This window comes from Perca flavescens, chromosome 19 (assembly GCF_004354835.1).
Source record: "Perca flavescens isolate YP-PL-M2 chromosome 19, PFLA_1.0, whole genome shotgun sequence".
Lineage (NCBI taxonomy): Eukaryota > Metazoa > Chordata > Actinopteri > Perciformes > Percidae > Perca > Perca flavescens.
This window is the reverse complement of record NC_041349.1, coordinates 30498138-30524000: the sequence shown is the minus strand read 5'-3', so window position 1 is coordinate 30524000 and position 25863 is coordinate 30498138. Positions and strand designations below refer to the sequence as shown.

The 25863-nt window shown below is 41.2% G+C and overlaps 1 protein-coding gene across 2 annotated transcripts in view; it reads right to left on the bottom strand.

Annotated features, from left to right (window-relative positions):
• adam19a (ADAM metallopeptidase domain 19a) overlaps positions 1-25863 on the bottom strand; it is a 240780-nt gene that overhangs the window by 23444 nt on the left and 191473 nt on the right. For both annotated transcript variants that reach the window (XM_028564941.1, XM_028564942.1), the window contains exons 11-17: positions 24749-24891; positions 24142-24319; positions 22179-22268; positions 21568-21763; positions 19340-19448; positions 14883-15087; positions 4028-4105 (exon numbers count right to left, since the gene is read on the bottom strand). In XM_028564941.1, coding sequence (XP_028420742.1) covers positions 4028-4105; positions 14883-15087; positions 19340-19448; positions 21568-21763; positions 22179-22268; positions 24142-24319; positions 24749-24891 — 999 coding nt within the window. The remainder of the gene's footprint in view (positions 1-4027; positions 4106-14882; positions 15088-19339; positions 19449-21567; positions 21764-22178; positions 22269-24141; positions 24320-24748; positions 24892-25863) is intronic.

Below are 25863 nucleotides of genomic sequence, written 5' to 3'. Positions count from 1 at the left end.
CTGCTATTTATACTTTTTAAAATATTAAGCTGTTTACTTTTTTCAATTAAAAGAGAAGAGCAGGCTTCAAATCCTCTTCTACTACTATATTGTTATTGTCGTAAAATGCTACTCCTACTTCATATTTTCACCTACAGACACCAATCAAACTTTAAACCATTCAAAAAACTTCAGCTATTAGGCTCTATCTCAGCAGTTTGATATCTTTAACAGTTTTTGTGAAAATTAAGTTTAAGTTTACTTTTAGGAAGTTTATAATGGGTGTGTATTGTGTGACTTACAGTGGGTGATGTCATCACTAGAGCACGGAGCCTTAAAAAAATCATCCTAGTCTCTTCTCTATAACTTGCTCTCAGGCCCACAATTTGGGTCATACAACATATACTGTATGCTTGTCTACTTTCAGCCAATGTGCTCATTTAAGCAATAGGACTTATACATTTTGCTCGGTGAGCTTCCAAACTTCCAGTTCCAAATCTTCCTCCATTCGCTGCCCATGTTAAACAGCCTTTACATTTCCACACAAAGGCACAGCGAAAAAACACTTTTTTTAAATCGCTTTATATCAATACGTTCCCAAAGAACTTGCGTCGCTGAAGACGTAGATTGCAAACTTGTTATCTTCTGCACACACGCTGAAGAATTTCCAAACGGCTGACATTTTGCAGGTTAATTCACGAGGTTCCCTACATGTGCAAGAATAGCGCGGACACACGCTTCACACTGCGAGCGGGTACGCGCCACACACGGCGGAAAAGTTGAGAGAAAGGAAAAAGAGACTGTGCTGTCGCGTCCGTGTGTGCGTGCGTCCTTGAGAACTGTAACTTGTATAACTTATGTTGTAAGTTAATTGTAGCATTGACTGGCATGAAATCAGCATACAGTACAGGCCAAAAGTTTGGACACACCTTCTCATTCAATGCGTTTTCTTTATTTTCATAACTATTTACATTGTAGATTCTCACTGAAGGCATCACAACTATGAATGAACACATATGGAATTATGTACTTAACAAAAAAGTGTGAAATAACTGAAAACATGTCTTATATTTTAGATTCCTCAAAGTAGCCACCCTTTGCTTTTTTGATAGCGCTGCAAACCCTTGGTGTTCTCTCAATGAGCTTCATGAGGTAATCACCTGAAATGGTTTTCACTTCACAGGTGTGCTTTGTCAGGGTTAATTAGTGGATTTCTTTCCCTTATTAATGGGGTTGGGACCATCAGTTGTTTTGTGCAGAAGTCAGGTTGATACACAACTGTTAGAATTCATATTATGGCAAGAACCAATCAGCTAAGTAAAGAGAAACGAGTGGCCATCATTACTTTAACAAATGAAGGTCAGTCAGTCCGGAAAATTGCGAAAACTTTGAATGTGTCCCCAAGTGCAGTCGCAAAAACCATCAAGCACTACAACGAAACTTACTGAACCAGCATGGCTACCACAGCATCCTGCAGCGACATGCCATCCGATCTGGTTTGCGTTTAATTGGACCATCATTTATTTTTCAACAAGACAATGACCCCAAACACACCTCCAGGCTGTGTAAGGGCTATTTGACCAAGAAAGAGAGTGATGGAGTGCTGCGCCTGATGACCTGGCCTCCACAGTCACCGGACCTGAACCCAATCTAGATGGTTTGGGGTGAGCTGGACCGCAGAGTGAACGCAAAAGGGCCAACATGTGCTAAGCATCTCTGGGAACTCCTTCAAGACTGTTGGAAAACCATTTCAGGTGACTACCTCTTGAAGCTCATCAAGAGAATGCCAAGAGTGTGCAAAGCAGTAATCAGAGCAAAGGGTGGCTACTTTGAAGAAACTAGAATATAAGACATGTTTTCAGTTATTTCACACTTTTTTGTTAAGTACATAATTCCACATGTGTTCATTCATAGTTTTGATGCATTCAGTGAGAATCTACAATGTAAATAGTCATGAAAATAAGGGAAACACATGAATGAGAAGGTGTGTCCAAACTTTTGGCCTGTACTGTATGTCAGACTGACCTGCCGGTCATGGCCGTGCACGTGAAGCACGGCTTCGGTAGCTGTCATGTTGAATGTAAACAAAAATCTGCTCGCCGTCGCTGCGCTATCGTTGTCGCGTAAAGCCCGCCTCAACGGTTGTGATTGGTGTAAAGCCCGCGTCAACAGTTGTGATTGTGTAAAGCCCGACCGGACATTGGAAATGGGTTTGAATGGGCTCTTTGCCAGACTGACTTGCAGAGCAAGCATGAGCGGTGACAGCTACGATGGAAGATTAAAAAAAATAGAGCACCATACACTCAAACTACATTAGAAGAGAATTCCACAGATTTAGCATTGCACTTTTATAACATTATTTTATAACTCCTCAACAGAGATGAGGAGTTACAGTGGTCTGGTGAGCTCACTCTGGCTCACTCCAGAAACAGAATTTGAATTGCTCAACTTGAATAATTGCATAAAAAAACTGAATCTGAATTCACAATTAGAAAATGAATTAATTTGTTTCTAACTGAATTTCAATAAACTGAATGTGAAATTGAATTCAGTTGCTCTGAAACTGTATTTGATCCTCGCTGAAAAAGCAATCAAACTCCTGTCCTTGTATGTTTATCAGACATTAAATGAGACAAGAATGAGCTAGCTAGCACACACTCGCATCACTTTTCGCCTGAAGGAGGCTACTTCTAACTCCACACCCCCAGATTTTTATTTTTCATTGGAGTCTTCAGACCTTACCACTAATGACTCTAGTGACATCGCTTGAGGACATTTATCAGACTTCACACAGCTTCCTCTAAAGACTGTATACATTATTCACACATAACTGGAAACTTTAATGTGTGAAATTGGCACATTTTCCTTTTAATCACTGGGTAAGTATCACTTGGCACATGACAGTGATCACACAAAAGAATAGCAAGTACATTTACTATTTACCATAGCAGAAACCAGTGGTTCTTCTTCCTGTATATTCATGAGCTCTAGAAAATACAAATAACCATGTTGCCAGTGGGATGCCAGTGAGGGATCATGTCCTCGTCACTGCACTAATGCACCTACTGGTGACAGAAATCACCAGGAGGCAGTAGGACATCAGTCAGCTGCCATAAGTCTGGCCATTCTGCAGTATTTATTTTAGCAGCCTGTTCTCATGAACCATATGTTCGAAAAGCTACAAAAAGATAAGCAATCGTAATTAGTAGGATTTTCACGTTACTTTTTTGCTCTGCGTACCACATTGACTGCTGCTGTAAAAAAATGCGGCTGGCCGCGTAGGGAGGTGGTTAGGGTGGATGAGTAGGCGTTTACACACAGGACTTTCAAACCAGGGAGTGGAGTTTGCTTCCTGGGGAAAACAAAAGACTTTCACCCGGTAAATGCATGTTCCTTAGGAGTGTTTTAATACAAACCATTAACTTTTTTCTAAACTTAACAGTCGTTTCGGTGCCTAATCTTAACTTGCGTCGCCACATGACGCTCACTTTATCTTGCCTTAATTTAACCGTAATCTCAGCCGAAATGACAGACAGCTCGTGGTTCTCTGTACCGGCTCACATTCACCTATTCTCGGGTAACTGAACCACCAACAACGACTGGCAGCTCACTGTGCTCTGTACCTGGCTCATGGTCACCAATCTCGGCTAACTGAAACAACAACTACCACTGACCTGATGGAGCACCATGCGAAGCACTATAGCCGGTGTAGCTTAAAGTAACAAGTGTTTAAGCCCCAAACACTCCACTTCAGAGCTTGGTTACTGACTCATAAACAATGTATGATTCCCTGCTTATCTGCCTAAGGCTTGCTTGTACTGCTCCAATGAATAGTTCATCACTTCCGTTGCTGTTGTATTCCAGCCATCTATTTTCCTGCCTTTTACGACAGTCTTGGTGAGAGCACTGCAAAGCTCTACCTTTGCCCAAGGACACAGTGTGACAATAAGATTAGGGAGCCGTGCCCGGCAGCTAAGTGAGTTGAGTCTGTTGCATGGCTCTGTATGCTGTATGCTGAGTGTGTGTGTGTGTGTGCGTGCGTGCCTACCCCTTTGCCGCAACAGCGTGCAATGCAAGTCTCCAGCTCGGTAAAAGAGGCATTTTGGCATCGGCGGTCTTTGCACACCTGTGGCAACACAAGAAGAATGATTACATACTGCGTTAGAGATTACAGTGCACACTCACACAGATATACATACTTTGATCTGCCTTCTGCCAGTGCCCTTGGGCTTTGGAACAACCTGGCTGCCTGAGGAGATTGATGCCTAGCAGCATCAGTATCCTGTTTTTTTTTTTTTTAAGTTCTATTTATTGGTATTTAACAGACATTACACAACAAAAACATGTCCCACCCCAACCCACACCCTAACATCCTCTTGTGGTTACAAAAAGGGATAAGATAGTTAAAAAACCATTAAACAAATAGACAAACAGTATACAGTACACAATATCCAAAAGAAAGAAAAGGGAAGAAAGAAAAATCAAACATAAAAATAAAATGAGTAAATAAAAAGAAAGAATAAGAAAGAAAAAGAAGAGCCACACCTAAAGTCATCATCCTGTCACAGATACAGAAGACCGTACTGAACCAGCAGTGTAATTTCTAAGGTTGGTCATCCCAGTCTTTTATATCCTTCAAGTTATCAAAGTAACGTAAAAAAGGACCTCTCAAAAAGGATACCTCATAAAACTTGGACTTGCTTCCCATGCAGAGTGTACTTAATTTTGATCAATTTTAAGTGATACAATACATCTCTCAGCCATCTAGCATGACAAGGAGGTCTAGACCCCTTCCAGTTTAGAAGAATGAGGCGGCGGGCCAGAAGTGTTGTGAAAGCAACCACACTGTGAATGTCGGACGGCCAGTTTGCATTAACACCAAACAAGGCAACCATAGTGATATCATACGCTTCACTTAGGGAACCAAATGTTGCTTGCCAGAAAGCGAGGAGGGTGGGGCAAGCCCAGAACATATGAAACAACGTCGCTGGAGCCGTACCGCACCTCTCACAAGTGGGATCGACGTTAGGATATGTTCTCGCTAATTTAGTTTTACAAAGGTGGGAGCGATGAACTATTTTAAACTGAATGAGACCGTGTCTATAGCATGGGGATGATTTATGTACTTGTTTTAATATTGCCTCCCACATATCTTCAGAGAGAGGGCTGCCAAAGTCTTGTTCCCAAAGGGTTCTCAAATTATCCAAAGGTTGCCCGTCCGGGTGGTTTATTAAAGAGTATATCTGAGAAATAGAGCCTTTCTGATTACAATTCAAGGACAGAATTTGATCTAAGATGGTGGAGGGTGGTTTGTTGGGGAAGGGGGGATAGCCCTTCCTTACAAAGTCTCTGATCTGTAGGTAGCGAAAGAAGTTGGTGGAGGTCAGAGCAAATTTTTCTGATAACTGATTAAATGAGGCAAACACATCAATGTATAAGTCCTTAATGAGACAAATTCCTCCATTGGAATGCCAAGCTCGGAAAGCCAGGTCAAGTTTAGCTGGAGCGAAGAGGTGGTTGGTTAAGATGGGTGCCATCAGGGATGGGCTCTGCAAGCCGAATTTATTCCGGAACTGGGACCATATTTTAACAGTTTGAAGAATTACTGGGTTGTCAGACTGCATGCCGGATACAAGAGCGAGAGGAGAGGTGGCCAGAGAATGTACAGGGGCCATCTGAGACTCCATCCCCACCCAGACCTGAGCTGTAGGGTCAGAGTGACTCTGAACCCACTCAATAACCCTCTGGGCCTTTGCATAACTGTTCTACGAGTGCGCGGTGGCTTACCGCCCCAAATGAAGTTAGAAAAATGCTTATCCAGTTGAGAGAACACCCTCAGGGTGATAAAAATGGGGATGTTCTGAAAAAAGTACAGGAATCGAGTAGGGCTGCCACCTCTTAGTCGATTAGTCGACTAATCGGTCGTTTTGGTCTTAGTCGACTAAGATTTCTTTAGACGACTAGTCATTTTTTATGCTTATTCATGCTTAATTACTCATTTCCAAGAAACTTCTGAGCACATTTATGGTAAACACAAGATTTAAAGTGGTGCTTTTGCAGGATTAATTGTGGAGAAACTCAGTTTTACAGATGGTTAATTAACTACATTTATATTGTGCTTTTCTCTTAACCACCTCTCAAAGCGCACAGCTCTGTCAATTAAATCAACTTATCGATTAGTTGACAAAATCGTATAAGTGTTAGTCGACTAAGAATTTCTTTAGTCGAGGACAGCCCTAGAATCGAGGCACAATATTCATTTTTATCAGGTTAATACGACCGACCACAGACAGAGGCAGGCTGCGCCAACGTTCAAGATCCGATCTACATTTCTCAATTAGGGGGGCAAAATTGAGCTTAAATAATTGTTGGATAGAGCGTGAGACGGTAATGCCTAAATATCTAAAATGTGAACCAACTGTCCTGAAAGGGAATACGGAAGATGGAATGCTAAGAGCTCGGGAATTGATTGGGAAAAGTTGACTTTTTTCCAGGTTGAGTTTGTAGCCCGACAGTTTTCCAAATTGTCCCAGGATAGCTAGAATGGGGGGTATAGCGATATTGGGATTAGATAGAAGTAGAAGAAGGTCGTCCGCGTATAGCGATACTTTATGGGTAATACCCCTTCTGCGTATTCCTTCAAAAACTGAGCACTGACGAAGAGAGATAGCCAGGACCTCAATAACAACGTTGAAGAGTAGTGGGGACAGTGGGCACCCCTGTCTAGTTCCTCTGAAAAGAGAAAAATAGGGGCTAGCGGCGACGGATACAATAACTTAACCCATGAAATAAAGTTAGCACCAAATCCAAACCTATGTAAAATACCCAACTAAAAATCCCATTCCACCCGGTCAAACGCCTTCTCAGCGTCTGAGGAAAGCACAAGTTCAGGCACATCCGTCTCAGACCTGGAATAAATAACGTCAAAGAGCCGACGAGTGTTGGAGAAAGAATGCCTGCCCTGCATGAATCCAGATTGATCGGGTGAAACAAGGAGTGGGAGGGCCCTCTCAAGATGTCTAGCCAGACATTTTGCGAGGATCTTGCAATTGACACACAGCAATGAGATAGGTCGATACGAACCAGGTAGCTAGCTAGGTAGATAGCCTCTTGAATCTCCAGCAGCGTAAGCGGATGATCAAGCTCAGCTCTCACTTCACTGTTCAAAGAGGGAAGAATCAGGGATCGAAAAAACTGTTTGACTTCTTCAGGGCTAGGATTGCACTCAGAAGTGTATAGTTTTTTATAAAAGTCAGCAAATGTACCATTAATTTGTTTGTGGTTGGAGGTTATAGTGCCTAAGGATGTTCTTATTTGAGTTATTCGCCGGGTTGCAAACGATTGTCGGGCCTGATGGGCCAAAAACCTGCCTGCCTTGTCCCCATACTCAAATACAGAATGACGTGCCCTGAGCCTGCGCTGTTGACACCAAATCAAATTCTGTTTTGAGACTGAGTCACTGCTGGTCAATTTCTGGAGTGGGAGAGGCCGCATATTCACCATCCAGCTTGGCAATGGCCTCAGAAAGCTCCTTAATTTTAGCCAGATGTCTCTTTGTTCTGCGCTGAATAACTAATGATTTGCCATCTTAAATAGGCCTTTAAAGTTTCCCAAAAGGTACTGTGTGAGACAGTGGGTGAAGCATTGGTTTCGACAAAAAACATGATCTGAGTCTCAATATATTTTACAAAATCAGCCTCTGATAGGAGGAGGGGGTTAAGTGCCAAGATCTGGGTGGGGTAGGACTGTCAGGAAAAGCCAAATAGAAAGTGAAAGGGGCATGGTCCGAAATTATTATACCATGATATACTGGTCGGCTGATGAGAGGAATAAATTTGGTATCAAGAAGAAAGAAGTCAATACGGGAATAGGTATGGTGTACGGGAGAGAAGAATGAGAAGGCTTTCATAGTTGGGTAATTTAAGCGCCAGGGGTCGAAAAGGCTGTATTGCTCAATGAAACTATTAATAGAGGTTGCCATTTTGGATAAGGGAACAAGTCTGGGTGAGGAGCGGTCCAACTCAGGCTTAACAACACAATTGAAGTCTCCACCGATTATCAGGGCATGGTCGTCAACGTTCGGGAGCGAGGCAAAAAAGTTATTAATAAAGTTATTATCATCCCAATTGGGAGCATAAACACAGGCAAGAACAACCCATCTACTCAGGAGCTGGCCCGAAACAATTATAAATCTGCCATTTGTGTCAGCAATTACTCTGTTGGCTTCGAAAGGGATATTTTGATGAATAAGAATCGCAGCGCCTCTGGCTTTTGTGTTGAATTTAGAATGAAAAATATTTCCAACCCAGTCTCTTTGCATCCTAGCTATATCTGTTATCTGTTATCTATATCAGTTTGGAGAAAAGCAAGATGGGCTAGGACCCTAGACCTTTTGATGGGATTACTCAGGCCCTTCACATTCCATGTGGTAAACTGAATTTTCTTGTCCCAGGTACTACTCATAAAAAGAGACAATAAAAAGAGGTACAAACAAATAACATTATGCAAAAAAAAATACCCAAGAGGAATGCTAACCCACCCCCCACCCCATAGGCACCTACCCAAACTAGGTGCACTAACCAGCTAAACCTTAGAGCATGCCTGGAGTGCATTGAACCTGCTACTCTAACATCTTGGAGCTCCTCCAAAACATAGTAACCCACAAAAAAAGAAAGAAAAGAGTACAATAACCTGAATGACAACAATAACAACAGCAGAGGACTGCGACCACCTAACGGCCGCAGCCGTTCCGCAACAAATCCGGACCCGGTGGGTATTGACTGACGGCGGAGCACGCAGCCGGCACGCAGCGGAGCCGTTCAGCTGCCGTTATGCATCCAGTGGAAATCCCCGGTAATTCTTTAGTCTGGAAATGGTGCAAACGAGCTATCATGATTCGCGGTGGGCCAGAGGGTTACCGGGGGATTTCCACTGGATGCGTAACGGCTGCGGACCGGCTCCGCTGCGTGCTCCGCCGTCCGTCAATACCCACCGGGTCCGGATTTGTTGCGGAACGGCTGCGGCCGTGACTGACAGCTGTTGTCACGAGGACCCAACGACATCTCACGAATTCAGGTAGAATTGAACGACAAAACAAACAACAGTTTGTTTTCATTCAGAGGACAAGAGGGGAAACAGCTCTGTGCTGTGTTTTCAAGGTGTAGTGCAGGGAAATATGATCCCCCATGAGCACAGTGTATTTTATTTTGAAAATTAACCGGATATTTATTTTGTTGGTGCTCCACTTCCTGTCCCGCACTATCTGCCGTGTGCTGAATTGCTGCAGAGCTCTCCGTCGTCCGTCAAAAATAGAAGCTCTGCGTATCTGCTCCGGAGGACTGACGGAACTGGGACGGAGTAGGGACGCAGACGTTCCGCAGTCAGTGGAAATACACAGATTGACTTTAATGGAAACCTAATGACTCCGTCGACGTTCCGGAGACGTTCCGCATCCAGTGGAAATTGCCGGTTAGGCGGCCTAAGTGCGCAGTGGGCCCGATCCACCTCGGGTTTGCGAGGAAAGCTCTCGGCACCAAAGATCTCAACTAAGAAGGCCTCCATAAACGTGGTGGGTTGGCTCCCTTCAGCCTTCTCGGGGATTCCAACCACACGGATATTTTGCCGGCGGGACCGGTTCTCCAAATCATCCAGCCGGGACTGCAGCGCCTCATACTGAGTCTTTAGCGTGGAGTAGTCAGATTCCAGTTAACCAACTTTTCCGTCAACAGTGGATAGGCCGTCTTCTATATCCTGAATTCTCTAACTGTTCGAAGAGACAGCAGCATTCAAGGCAGTTACCGAGTTGCGCAGCTCCGCCAGGATTTCTTCCTTCATTGATGCGACATCAGAGCGGATGTCACCCAGGAGGCTCCTCAGGTGATCACCGTGCCCGACAGCGCCATCGTTAGCATCAGTGCTGTTGCTGCTAGCATTGGCTAGCGCCGGTGCGGCGTGCAACGAAGTTTTGTTGGTTCTTCTGGAAGATGGTTTTGCGCTCATTTTGTTAATGGATGAGGCCAAAAAGTTACACCCAAGCGACTTAGTGGTCTATTTGAACGTCTGCGAGTAAAATGGTGTGGTAAAATTACCGGGAAAAAGAGAACGAATGCAGAGGAGATGAGATAAGACTTCCTCACGTCGCCATGACAACGGAAGTCCCCGTAGTGAGTATCCTGTTTTAAATCACTACTTTCTCAGACTGGCTTTTACAGCTTGTAATGTTGTTTATTGAGCTGCTTTTACCAAGATACCAGGACAAAGATTTGGTCTCTTCTGCTGCTCTAATACTCATTCTAATAACCATTTACATCAATACTGGAGAGAAGTTTTGTTTTAGAAGATTTTTTGTAATGCTACCTCATCTGTTAAAATGTAAAAAAAAAAAAAAAAAAAAAAAGGGTTAGGGTTAGTTCAGTTTTTTCATGCTTTTAAAAATCCTATTTATTATTTCTGAATAAACTTAAAAAACATTTAGAAGCTGAGCTGTTATTCCCGTGACACAGCAACAGTCCTTTGTAATTTCTTAACTGAAAACACACCTTTCCCTCCTGCTTACACAACACAATTGGCTGCTGAGGAATTGATTTTAAGTACTGTATATCTATTGTCTGGAAAATTAAGAGTTGATTAGCTGCACATTTATTTATAATATAATTTTTAAATGTTGGGGCTTGAGGTGGGGTAACAAGCCATTCCCAGTCAAAAGCCTCCAGTCCAAGTGAAGTGTTAAAGTAATAATCTGATTTATTTGATGATTTAAAAAGAACCACATATACCACTTGTAGGGACCATCAGCTAAAGGAGAATTAAACCAGATATTAAACAGAGATCTCCAAGGGAAACGTGTCTTCACAGACAAAGTGATTTTCGGCCTACATTGAAAATTCCAATCCTGATCTACCTCTGAGACAAAAGAAAGCACATGTCTCCTCAGTCAAGAGGGTGAAGCCCCATTTTACAGCAAGTCACTGTTAGTGTTACTTCACAAAATGGCCACAGGTCCGAGAACTCTGATCTCCCATTGGTTCCTGGGACCATAAACAGCACGTAGCCTCAATGCTAGGGAACAATGACAGCCTGCTGTGAGAGAACATCCTTCTGTAATCGATGTCAACAAAATCACAGTACTCCTTCAGGCTCTCGGTGCACACAGTGTAAATGTGGAAGTACTGGTAGGTTTTGAACATGATATTCTCAATGTCAACATCTATTGTGTCTTTCCCATGATAAGCACAATTATTCAATATGTGTGCTGGGCAACCCACACCGATCAGTCTTGTTCTGCAGCAACCTCTTCAAATTTGCAAACATTCTTTCCTGCTTCATCACCAAAATTTGTGTTGCAATTGTCACCAGTAAATGCAATACATTTTTCAGACAAATTGTTTTTTGCCAGTGTTTCAGTGAGATACTTTGCGATGGTTTCTGCTGTCTCATTAGGTGTGTCTTTAACCTCAATCAGTTTTGTTTGCACACCACCCTTCTTCCAGTCAGAATATTGGATTATGATTGGGAATATTTTCATTACTCTGTGGTTACTCCTGTCTGTAGATACACCACAGTGCTGGATTTCTTTGAGTGCTTCTGTTTTCCCAGGTCTAACAAAGAACTCAGTCAACTTTGCAGAAGAACTCTCACCTTGCACAGCTTTGTTATGTTTTTCGGTGTCCATGTGAGCTTTGAGATCTCCAGCACCTTTATTAGACACTGAAACGTATGTGCCAGGCCAGCTTTGCACATGTTGCACTCCACCTCCCACTTGTCCCGGCCGGGACAGTACGTGGGAAATTTATTTTGTAGTTCAACTGTGAAGCTGCATTTATGCATCGGCATTTTGTGTGCAATGCTGCTAAGCTGTCTGCTCTGCTCCCTGTGTATGTGCAAGTCGCAGAGCCGCCCACAAGGCAGCCTCTCGTAGCGTAGTATTGTGTGCAAAGCACCAGTCAATTTAAGTACATGCTTAATTTTCATGAATTTATAAAAAAAAAAAAAAAAAAAAAAAAATCCAAAAACACACGTGCAATTACTGCTTATCGCTATAGGTGCCGCCAAACAGAACTAAACAGAGATCTTCAAGATAGTATTAATTCTTTAAAGTTATGTTGTTTTTATGCATGACATTGTATTACATTTTATATGCTGCTTCGATTTTTATCTTGTGTCTGTACCTTGTTTCTATCTTGTTGATTTTATTCCTGTATTAATCTTCCCATCTCTAACTCAGAGAAAAGCAAAATAAGTGCATTTTACAAAATGGTAAACTATTCCTTTTACAGAGGCCCCTGACTTTAACATTACACTGTAGTTGCTCTGTGATGTGTAGAAATAATAAAATAATTTGCTGTGAACATTTAAAAGCATTGTGAATTTATGGAATCGGGGTTAGGGTCAAACAACAGCAGTAAAAAAAGTATTTTTAAGTGTTGGTGGAGGCATCTCTTGCAAACTGCATGTCAGAATTCCTCACTTTTTTGCGTGGGGCTCCATCACTGAGTTGTATACACACTAATATTAGTATTTGCATTAGTACTGTATCTCCTGTTCTGCCTGTTGTTGTTGTTGCTATACTATTGTTAGCATAGGAATCAATTTAGTGTAGGTGAATGTGTGACTGTGTGATTAGAAGCAGCAGCTCTGTGCTATGTATGCATTTATTGCCGAGAAAAGGCCTGTTCAATGTGATGACTCAAAATTCATTATGCTGGATGGCAGTCACAATATTCTCTGCTGCCTATTTATAATATATTACTCATGCAGCACTATTCAGTCTTTTCAGTGTACCCGCACAATAGCTGAAATGGAATTCAAGTGGCTGGAGTGTGCTGCAGAGGGAAAGCAATATAGACAGACAGAAAAAAAGAATTTACTGGTGGAATGGAGGAGACTGCAGTTACTCCAGTGTGAGTGTGTGTGTGTGTGTGTGTGTGTATGCACATTTTCATACATATGTATTTCACATGCATAATTCAGCACTTATTTTGTATGATTTTTGTGTGTCCCTAGGTGGGTTAACTTGGAAATTTATATTCCACTCAGCATCCGACTTAAATCATTATCCGATAAAGTGCCTTAAACAAACTCAGATACAGAACAGACGTTCTGGGTCCCCGTGACATTTAGTTTTGTATGAAGTGGGCTGATTTAAAACCCTAATGATTTTTTCAGAAGGAGAATATTAGTGACCAGTGAGAACACGGACAACAAACTACTATCTTTACTTGGAATAATTACGTAGGGCCATATAACTTGCCAGGAACTTTGAAGTTAGGCTTCACAAGTGGCTTCCATATAGCCAACATCTGAATTCAGAACACTATAGTTACTGTAGGTTGGAGGCCGATCAAATTCCAACCCTTTCCAATCCTGTTGGATTCACATAGCTTTCAACATTTAAGTAACTGAAATTGAAAATAACTCATCTCTGTTAAGAATAAATCAAAGCTTTCCCAGATCATTAATCAAGCAAGTAAAATAACTGGACAAACCCAAACTACATCATCAGTACTTTACACCCAAGCAATGAAAGGAAAGCCAATCACATGACAAAGATCCCAATATCCCTGCATAACTCTTTCCAGTTTCTACTATCAGGCTATGCTATTTCCCCAAACTGGATCTGCAGCCCCAACTACAGTACACATAATACAGCTACATCGGAACCTTAAATGCATTGGTGCATGTAAACACACTTTATCCATCACTTTAAACAGGAACTTGTGTCTCACTGTCTCCTCAGCCTTGCGCCACAGTAGAAAGGATTAAGGATTAAGCCAACAGACTTGAGAGATCCAAAAGAAATGTCTTTCGAAGAGGTAGTACATCAGTGTACAGATAGTAGAGCAGAAACCCTGCTATGGCATTTGTTTTTTTGGCTTGAGAATATAGCTTTAAATCCTTTGTGACTAAGGTGTGTTGCGCTGCCAGATGTCTTCCCCCAACAATTTATCGATACCTTCTGTAATGGTTTGCGCTTGGCAAAGATATACAGATTCCCATTGTTTTTTTACAGCAATGACATATGTGATTAAACCTCTGCATTCTCATCTGACGCATCACACTCCTCTGTTATGGTGTGGTGGCCATTTCAGTAGATTTACACACTAACATTGTTGTGGAAACACAATAAGCATGGAAACTAAATGCACACTTCCTGCATTCACATGAAATAAAACAAAAAAATATTGAGAATATTCAGCAAGGCACTCTGGGTAACATTCAACACAAACTGGTTGCTATGGACTTGTCACTAGGCTTCCTCCACTTCGCCGTTTAAACAAAGTGGAATAAACATAAGTCCAAATCTACACAAAACCCGCAATCAATTACATCAAATGTGGCATTTAGGAAACCTTTATTGCAACCTTGGCACGGTAAGATGTCCAGACTAGCAACAGTCATTTTCGTTTTTTACATCTTGCTGCTTGCATCGTCAGCCAGGAAATATTTTTTTTACTAAAGTAGTATATGAAATCAGATGTATTACCTACCACCATTTAGTTGTTTTGTGTTATTTAAGATATTTATAAAATATCTGGTCATGCCAGACGTAATTATTCCACTCATTTTTTAAACAATGCAATTATCCGTTTCAGCCACCAGGAGGGCAGCTCCCCCTGCCCCACAATAAACTCATGGGTCAGACCCATCTGGTAGCGAAGGAGGGCCGAGACTAAGAACATGGAAAAATATGCACCAAACAAGCCATTTTTAAAATGTTACTGTTTCATGAATACAAAAGTTGGGTGACCCCCCGTCTGGACTGAAAAATGTTGGATGACCCTCCCCTCAACAAAGAATGAAAAGACATGACCCTCCCCTATTTTCCTCCGGTGGTCCATTCCATAAATACCGAATGGTCTCTAATTAGTTACTGACTCCTAAAGCCCAGCCCTGTGCGTACCAACCTTGCCCTCTCCACACTTGGTGCCAGTCATGACAAGGCCGGGGTCGGGCAGGTCGCCCTGGCCGTCCTGGGTGCTGTAGACGTAAGTGCCGCGGCACTTCACCTCGATGCCATCCGTCTTGATGGTGGTGTCGATAGAGACGGCGTTGGTGCCTTTGGGCTTCTTGGCAGCACTGTGGCACTGGATCTTACCACACTTGGCATCACTGGGCAGGGATACAAGCACACACAAAGAAACATTTGGCCTTTACTTTTGATACGCGCCAGTCGTTCAACTCTGCTTTACAGACAAACAGCCTCACACATTCTTACTGAGCCTGGCTGTCTGCTGAGCAGCTCCAGTGGAGCAGCAGGGGTAGACTTTTCTCTTTACCAATATTTATCAGTCAAAGTTTGACTTCCGTCAGTAAATCTGTGTTGTAAATTACCAGCTGCTCCAGCACATGATGGCAGTTGTTTGTTTTTACAGTATGAGCGTCACAAGCCATAATTCATCATTTAAGTCTGGTGATATTCCACCATGTGCAGAGCCAACCTAACAATGACTGCAAGTACTAACATGTATTGTGTGTGTAGATTATTTACTCCTGCTTGAATAATGTTTAATAAAAATGAGTGTCTATCTGTTTAAGGTAATTACTGGAAAAAATAAACTATGCATTTGTGAGGCATTTTTAAAGATTTACATCTTCAGCAGGAACCAAGGTGCACTGAAAATGTGTGTGTTGACAGCTCAGCCTCTGCCTAATCTCAGAACCCAGGAACTCCAGTAGAGTCTTAAAGCATCAGGACTAGGGCATATGTATCACTCAAGTGAAACTTTATCAACTTGCATGGATGTGAGACTAATTACATTTTGTTATTTCTGATCTACTACAGCATATAAAGATAGATTTTGTCATTTTGATTAACAAGTCTTGAAAACATTATTTTCTAATAATTCCACTTTATGATGTACAGAATACAATACATTCTATAAGGTTATACTGACATAGAAAACACAAATTGTAGTATTGTAATTATGGCTGAAACGATTCCTCGAATAACTCGAATAATTAGATAACAAAAAATACTCGATGCAAAATGACTTGCCTCGAAGCTTCGTTAAATCAATGTTACCAACGTTGTATCGCTGACGGACGGTGTTTCCCGCACGGAGCATTATTACTGTTGCACAGACGCGGCTCAGTCTGCTGCTGGCGACACATGCCAGAGCGTAAATAGCGAGGGGCTAAGAGAAGAGACAGGCTGGAGAAAACGACGACGAACAAAGTGTCCAAAGTTTGGAATCAGTTCAAACGTAATTAAAACTAAAACTTTGTACAGATGTCTACCGCAAAATCAAACTAGCTTACCACAATAATAGCACGACGTCAGTGCTTTAGCATCTCAACAGAAAATATTGAGTCTAACTTAATCATCCATTCCACGAAGCGGACCCGACAAAAGTAAATCACAGAGTTGTTTGGACGATGAAACTACACCAAACACAACAACTACCAAAATCAAAGACAAGAAAATACGTAGTGGTGACCACGATCTGATCTAAAGAGCTGACGCGTTGACTATCCCGTAAAACAGCTGATTGTTGCGCATCTCTCTCTCTCTCTCTCTCTCTCTCTCTCTCTCTCTCTCTCTCTCTCTCTCTCTCTCTCTCTCTCTCTCTCCTCTGTATAACCCTAAATTGCATCTCCCTGACTTTGTTGGTAAATAAGCAACCTGCAGGGCCTGACCAAACCCCATGCCACACATCGTCCAAGATAGTCTCCCCAAAACCTGCTTGTAAAACCTGCTAATAAGTTTCATGGAGTCAGGCTTCTGGATAGCCTTCTCCATAACTGAGATGGAAAACCCATTAGGATACAACTAATGAAACTGCATATTTATAAATACCTAAAAAAGTTATTCAGCGGAAGATTGTACTTCTCTCTGAGCTGATCAAAAGACAACACAGTGCCCTCTGTCAGCCAGTCACCCACAGTCTTTATACCCCTACTAAACCACATTGAGAAGGCTTGGTCGACCAGACCAGGAGGAAAATCTGGGTTCAAAAGAACACATGTGAGGAGAGGAAAAAAAACATCTTGGTCTTCTAACTTTCTTATCATCCTCCAGACTTTTAAAGTATTCTGTAAAATAAAATTGCCCTTTAAAGTGCCCATATTATGAAAAAAACATGTCTCTGGTGCTTCCACACGCATACAAACTTTGACAAAAATCCATCCATGCTGTTTTGAGTGACGGTTTCTGAATGTGTCCTGCCTTCAGTCTCCAGGTGAGCTGTTCAAAATCTGCACGGCTTTTTACGTCACAAGCCGAAACGAGCTGGCTAACCGCAACCGTTAGCATGCTACCTCGTTCTCAATAGCAAAGCACTGCTACAACACACACAAATTCACCATAATCTACAAAAGAACTACTTACATGTGCGCCCTCGTTTAGAAGTCTCCCAGCTAATCCTGCCTTGTAACTGACCGAAGTTGGAGAAACAAACTTTCTTTTACGGTCTATGGATCTAGCTAGCTGACATGATCTACATCTGAGCTACTGCGCATGTGCAAGTACAACAAAGATAGTACAGAAGAAGAAAAGAGGTCTCACTCTGTAGCTAAAGCAGAGACCAGGTGAACAGAGGATCTGCAGCAGTGAGAGAGAGCTGTGCAGTACAACAAAAATATGGCGTTTTTTGAAAATTAAACCATGTAAACCTATTCTGGTACAACCTTACCTTAGCTTCAGATTTAGAGTAATTCATTTTGTAACCTGAAAATCTGCCAAAGAAATTACTTGTGATAGAAGATTCAGGACTGCTTAGGTAAAGGAGGACCGAAATTAAATCTGGAAGGACAACCTCAAGCCTCTTAGCCAGGATTTTAGCCAATCATTTTTGGTCTACATCCAGCAGGGCAAAGGGTCTATAGGAGGCGCATTCATCTGCAGGTTTGTCTTTCTTTAAACTTAGGGAAATGTTTGCATCCATCATAGTGTCAGGGAGAGCCCCAGAATCAAAGGAATGGGATAGTATATTAAGAAGAGGGTCAACCAACAGGTCTCCAAAAGCTTTATAAAATTCAGGGGTCAGCCCATCAGGTCCTAGGGCCTTGTTATTTTGTAAGTCACTGATAGCCTCTATCACTTCTTCACAGGTAACGGGCCTATTCAGCCTCTCTTTCTGAGTCTCAGAGGCTTTTGGGAGTTTGACAGATGATAAGAAATTATGCATCAACTCCCCAGAACTGTGATCCGATTCAGAATTGTACAAGTGTTCATAGAAATCAAGAAATTAGTTGCTATGGCCTCTTGTACCAGCACAGTTCTTTACAACTATTTCCAACAATTTTTGAGGGAGAAAATACTCTTATTTTTTTTTTCAACAACCACATCTTAATTAATTAATTTGCAGATTCAGGTATGACGCACAAATGCACGCACACACACACGCACGCACACAGCCTCCATCACAAAGAAAAATGAAAAAGATTAAAGAATGATGGGCAGATAGCATCTGTGTGTACATTATTCACGTCTTAATAACAGGCACATAGTGAATTTACATATCCTCTAATCAAATCTCTGACTCACTGTGGCCGAAAAACACTCTAATGACTCCGGTGGGACTCCATAATGGAGGTGAGCAGTGGTGGATCATACAAGGCTGCCATCAACGACTTTAATCCACAGCCTCATTTACATAGCTAAATCGCTAATTTGGCTCCATTAATTAGCTCTGGCACTGTGCCATGGAAATTCAGAGGTTTGTTTTGACAGTGTACAGAGGGCCTGACTTTGTGTGAGAGTGTTGTGTTGTATGTTAGGAATCATGAAAACATTCAGTTGAGCAAAAAAAACAAATGTTGCATGCTTACTGGCACCCGCCGCAGAGACCACATCACCCCTGTGCTCCAAGCCCCCCCGTGGCTGCCGGTAAAAGACTGGATCTATTTAAAAATTCTACTCACCACCCACAAATACTAATATTACTAAATTTAGCTGCATTTTAAACTGGGCCTGCGTAGGGCAGCCCAAAGCCTTTATACATACCTTTTTAGTGCATAGAATATAAGCTATTAAAATAATAATTGTTGGCATAATCTAAAAAAACCCCCATCTTTTAATGTTACACATACATGTGGCATGAACCCTCAGGATTAACTGTATCTTTGAATGGCTATCTTAGTGACTACCTTAACTATAGGCCAATCAGCCTAACATCAGTGGGGGTTTATATTTGCTAATAATATGTTGGATTCATGTTAAGATATTTAAATTTTAGAAAAAACTTTCAAAAATTAACTTTAATTTGGAGGCCCACCTGCAACACTTCTAAAGACCCCATAGGGGTCCCGGACCCCATGTTGAAGATCCCTGTGCTATAGTCCTTGTATCTACTACTTTGTAAATAAAAAACATAGACTACTCTATTTACTGTAATGTAGAGTAAAATATGCAGCATCTTACCTTTTCTCACACTTCATGTAGGTGCCATGTTCATCTTTCCCACAATTCCCAAAAGCATTCCCTGCTGCATTGACATCTTCAAAGCAGGCATCATGGGCTGGTCGGGCTCCTGGAAACACAACATATCCCATTAGCCCTCTTGTACTTACTCTGGCTAACAATATTAGCAACATTCTCCTTCAAAGACAACACATGTTAACGTGCTGACTCACAAAGCTCTTGGCAACAGATTGACACAGCTGATGCTGGTCTCAGCCACCTGCTTGTCTATTGCAGACGTGATGATGGAGATCACAGTGCCCATCATACACACAGTGTAAACCCTCTTCACAGTGGAGTTTCAACAGAGCTTAAACATGGCAACCCCACTATGAGGTCAGAATGCTGTGTTCAGTCACTGCACCAGCTGTTTACCAAGAATAGCTCCAAAACTAACGTTTTCTTAAACAACAAAGTCACATTTTAATATTTATATTTCTACTTGAGTTAAATAAGCAATACACAACATGTTCATAAGGCAGCTAAGCTAGCAGTTTCTGCCTGCAAACTGCTGACTTTGTGCTAAGCCAGGCTAAACATATACATTATATACATATATACACTGAGCTGCCATTTTATTAGCTACACCTAGCTAAAACTAATGCAGTCTAATCTTGCAACATTAAAGGCAGGGTTGGTAATGCTGAAAAGCTCCGACCCACACACAGACATGCACGAGCACCGCTGTGTCGATGCTTCAGAGCAGAGGAAGGAACGCAATTTTACTTCATTTCTCATTCACTGGTAAGCAAACACCTGCTATTATCATACCAAATGTTTAAAACAAACATGACTACTGTTAGCAATGTGGTGACGACGCGCATGGACCTCAGGCTTGGACACGGGAGGGGTAGAGTTCGTGCAGCGGGGCAAGGAGGCATTTCATTGGTTCTTTCCAAGCGGACCACAAGGCAGTGATTATAGGGTGTTTTTATAAGAATACAGCAGCTGCAGAGTTATTTATTAGTATTATTGCCATCGGGGTGTAAAGACCATTTCAAACAATACAGAAATAGTTACCAACCCTGCCTTTATGGTAGGGCCCATTAATATCAATGAGGGTAGACTAAATAATAGAAACACCTCTATGTATAAGACTACATAATTCAACACCACTCCAAACTACAGTCTCCAAAATGACCATGCATCTCTCTAAAACAGTTTTAACCTAAACTCAACTTTAGAACCTTCTGGCTGTTAGGTGAAAATGTCCAAATGAACAACAGTTTTACAGGACAGAGAGATATAACTGACAAATACTGCTGGGGTGTAAATTAAGTTGAAAAGTATGACAGTATCAGGGCAACTGGGAGGCAAAGACACCTCAAGAAAGAAATCTGACAATAAAGTTGTTACCTTTTGAAAGTAAAATTAATAAAATAATTTATTTAATATATATCATATTTTTTAAATCCTGTTTAGTTAACTTTTTGTGACTTTATCCTCATAAAGTTACAACTTTGTTCTTATAACATTACTGTATGAGAACTCTATTGTCAAAGTGCCAGTTTTCTCCTGGAAGTGGCACTACAACTCTTAGAAAAGCCTTGTTTTGTCTTTGTAAAACGAATAATGCAGAACAATAAAAGAATATGATGCACATTAAAAGTCAACCTGTCACTTTATCTAATCTATTGCGCTCTATTGTGCTGCAGAACAAACACGGTCCTGCTTGTGAATGCAGCTTTCACATCTGAGAGGAAAGAAGAACAAATCCGTCTCTCTTTGATGAGTGTTTATTTTGACAGACTAGTGCCAGCTAATGTTATTCATTGTATTAATAAACTCTGATATACAGTACAGTAGAACTGCTGTCAAATTTGTTGGCAGTTACATTGTAGCCAGAGGTGTCAATTCCAGGTCCAGAAAGTAAAAGTCCTGCCATGTGAATGAACTCAGCCAGCTGGCTGAGTTCATTGGTGGAATAAACACATGGCAGGACTTTTACTTTCTGGACCTGGAATTGACACCTCTGACTGTAGCTGAAAGCAAATTTACACCAATATATTATTATTACTATTGGTAATTGGTTTAACTCCCAAAATAAAAGCACTGGCCTTTAAAACTGGTAAATCCATATTTTCACAGTGTTTAAACAAAGGCTTAACACTGGTCTGAGGGCATGCATGTCTCTGTAATATAAATAACAGTGTATAGTCTGTATTGTGTGGTGATAGACTTTTGATTACCATAGCCCCAGAGCTGCAGGCATTGCTGTTCGTGTGTGAGGCACATGCCGTTGTAGCAGTAGGCCACTCCGTACTGACAGGAGGAGCCGTCCAGCAGGTAGACGTTGGCAGGACAGTAAGGAGAGGCCCCGGTGCAGTACTCTGGCAGGTCACATGCCCCCGCTGGCCCCCGGCACAAGGTACCTGCCTGCTTCAACTGGCAGAGACAATGAACAAGCAGTGAGAGGGGAGGGGAGGGAGGAAGGGGAGAACTGGACATCTGAAACAACATGAATATCACATCTGAGGTGGTAAATCTCAGAGGGTACTGCACCAACATTTTGTTGTTAAAAAAAATAGGCCTTTACAATTTCAGTTGATAGAGTGTGTAAATGGTGACTATCCACTAACAAATTAGCATTTTGTTTGCATTTTTACATTGAAAAGTGTAGGTGTGATCTGAAGACACTGAGCCCTGCTGTGATGGGAGCTGACACACGCTGTGTGTAACAGCATAAGTCAACACATTTACATGATGACTGACAGTGAACTAATGATACCAAGATACTACTACAAACGAGGTGAGCTACCTCCTACGCCACTCTGCCTGCATGTGTGTATGTGTTTCTTACTTTGCAGCCCTCGCAGCACACTCCATGGGCACACTGAGCCTCCTCCTTCAAGGTGCAATTATTGGCATTGCAGCAGTCATTGGTGCATTCCTGTAAAGGGACACACAAAAACAAAAAACAAATGAAAAAATAATCTTTTGTTATTAAAGGGTAATACAAAGTAGGTCTGCAGTTTTAAATGTTAGTAAGTCATTAATTAGGGGTAATAAAACATCTGGTAAGCAGTTATACATTTTATAAGTCATTAATATGGGATAATAAAAATCTGTTATACGTGTCGCTAAGTCAATAATAATAATAATAATAATAGGTAATAAATATTAAGTCATAAGTCATTAATAAATTAGCGATAAAGTCAGCAATTTTAAATGGTAGTAAGTCATTAATGAAGGATAATAAATTATCTAGTCAGCAGTTATACATGCTATTAAGTTATCTTAAAGGTAATAAACATGAAGTTCTAAATGTTAATTATTAAAAAAGGTTGTCATGTCCCGCTCCTCTGTGTTTAGATATGTTTTCCTTGTTCAACAGTTAGAGCTACTGAGTCATTCAGAAAGGGCTGTTACAACTTACAAGTTTGCAGTTGTAAATGTTGATATGTTGTCAATAAACATTCTTTCCAAATGCCCTGCAGCACCCAGCATACCCATGATTGAATGATAAACCAAAAAGCTATACAGACAAAGCTATTATATAGGGTAAGTTATTAGAAAGTGGTACCCATTAAACAAACACACACACACACACACACACACACACACTTGACACTTCTAGGTAGCAGTTCCCGAGGATGACAACTGTGACTAACAAGTTACAATTTGAACAGATGTTGGCAAGAACAATTTTTTTTTTTTTTAAATCCAGAGACATGATTTCGTGGCTGCTTTAGTGTTATGTCACATACAAAAAGACAACATCTTCTGTTGCCGAGCTAAAAACAATTAGGGGGTGGATTTGACTCAAGTAAGAGAAAATAAAGCCAAGTATATTGGCTGGAGGGAACACAGAGGGGATTACGGGTGAATACAAGAAGAAGAAGAAAAAACACTGACTTTTTCTAATGTGATGTTTATCAGAACAATAGGACAGAATTTGTTGTTGTTTGAATTCTAAAACTAAAATGTCTCTCTGACTTTTCACAAATATACTCTCTGTACAACACTGATATTTTTAAATATACAAACTTTACTGTAAAATAATGGTGGTTGTAAAAGGATTCTGACATCCTGTCAAAAACAAAACAGAAAAAGGATTGCTTTTTAGTTTACAATTTGGAACTCCACACCCATATGTATGTCATGTGTATCATACAGTTGGAAATCAAAAGGTGAGACCATTAAGCAGCATTCTGTAGCTCGTCTCATTTGCAATGCTAAGAACAGGTGGCTTGTCAGCAGCCTGAGCTCGACTGTGAGTGGGAGTGGGAGTCATAACAAACAGCCCCGTCAGCGGTGCTGCTGTTGTCAGCTACCAATTTGTTTTTAATTTGCTCTGTTGCTTGATCCAAAGTAGCTTTAGTTAACCTCTGGGTTTATTGAGCGCAAACACTTTATCCCGATTTGAGGAGACTTTCAAAAATCTTTCAGCTGTGTTGCACAAAGGCAATGCAGAGCGCATAACTGATGAGACTGCAACAACGCTGCTCTGTGCAAAGTTAAACCTGAGGTAAAGGAGTAAAAACAGCTGCCTTTTCTACTAGTGATGTGAAAATTAACAAATACAATAAATAGATTTACTTAATACCACACATACTGTATATTATATAAGACAACTCCTATTTAATGGACTTCAGATAATAAGGATAAGGTCTGTTTTTGTTGTAAAAGTTCTGTTACACTGTGTGGTAATGCAATCACAATTCCATCATACCATATGGAAAACAATAGAAGTCCTTTAAAAATAATGTATCACTAGATATTGGGGGTAGTTCAGACAACTATCAATGAATAAAAGTGCTCACATCAGGTTCTCCACAATCACACTCTTCTCCATCCTCCACAAAGCCGTTTCCGCACTTTTTGCCCCCCACCAGGTCTTTCATGTTGGGCATGTTAAAGAGACACATGCCCCCTCCCTTCTGGAAGTAGCTGTCCAGGTCCCGTTTGCTGCAGCGACTGAAGACGCGTGGGAATGGATGCCTGGAAAGGGAAATTATTAATACATTTTTTAGGAGCTAAATTTGCAAAAATATCTGTAATAGATTAATCTTTTCTGTCCTTGCTTTGCTGAGATGCATCAGTAGCTCCTTGTGTGGTGTGTTGTAGCATTGTAGGACAACATGCAAAGGCTTTCACTACAGGGACATGTTTTCTTTCATTCACATCAATGAAAACTGGTGATTAAAAATCTATGATGATCACAATAAAGTAGAACAAACGTTTGTTTTTATATCTTGGAGAAATCAAAAATCTCAAGTGACAAGACGAGTTCTCTAGGCAGCCACATTAATATGTAATTTGTTTTTATCTTCAGCTGTTGAAAGTGTTACTTGTATGTCAAGCTGTTAGCGACAACAGCTCAGTGTTTCCAAGTTTGTGCTGAAGCCTGATGCAGTGCTTGAGGCTCACCCAGTAGCGGCAGCCATCACACAGCCTCCCTGCTCAGCGGTAGCCTCCACACAGCAGCCGTCATGGTCGTGACTCATGCCGAAGTTGTGGCCAATCTCGTGGGCCATGGTGGCCGCAGCGCCGATGGACACCTCTGAATGGTCCTGTGGGTGAATTTGGTCATTTTCTAATAGACTTATATATCTCATCTCATAGACTATACAAGCCAACTTCTTTTTGCAGCCAGTGGAGTCGCCCCCTGCTGGAAATTAGATCAAATGCAGGTTTAAAGAACTTCCGCAGTGGCTTCACTTTTAAGGCCCGGAAGATGTGTCCAATATTTTTATTACAGTACATAGCTGATTTCGAAACACAGATAGTGCAGTAGTGTGTTTGCCATTTTGTAGTGGTGTAGGAATTCTCAGCGTTTAATGTCATTCACTACATAGTTCACTATAAAATACCCACAATACACATCTAATTTGAGTGTAAATATAATTACATTTAAGTTAATTAGCACAAAACACAAAGTACAGTTGAGACTGATGTCATTAGTTTTGCAGATATATGGTCATAAACCAAAGTCTTGGACAAATTTAAATTTTGTGCTGATGATGTTGTTAAATGAAAAGTTAAAAGGATTAATCCTCTGGGAATCAAAAATGTCTACACAATTTCACAGCAACCCAGCAATTATTTGCCAAAATTTGAGCATCTCTACTATCATTGATTAAAAAGGACTCATTTAGACTTCTATGGGTCGAGAAAAGGTAAGGTATTTAATCAGTACATGTGGTGTAAAGTTGAATACTAGAAGTAAGAAACAGCCATTAGAAGTAAGAAACAGCAACAATGTCATCATTCCAAAGGTAAAAAAGTCAAACTCACAAGAGCAGAGCTGCATAAACACACACACCAGTGACAGTATTCAGATGAATTTAGCTCCTCTTTGATCCGCTGAAAGCTGTCATTCACTCTTAGCTCTGCTTCTGAATTATGCATACTGTATAAAATAGGGATGTGTTAACTGTCTGGAAATGCTGATGTTGTGCAGTGAAATCCTTCACATACTACTTAGCTCTCAGCACAAAGGTAATGTTTGTGAAGTCTGTGCTGATTCTGTAGGGGCGAGCGGA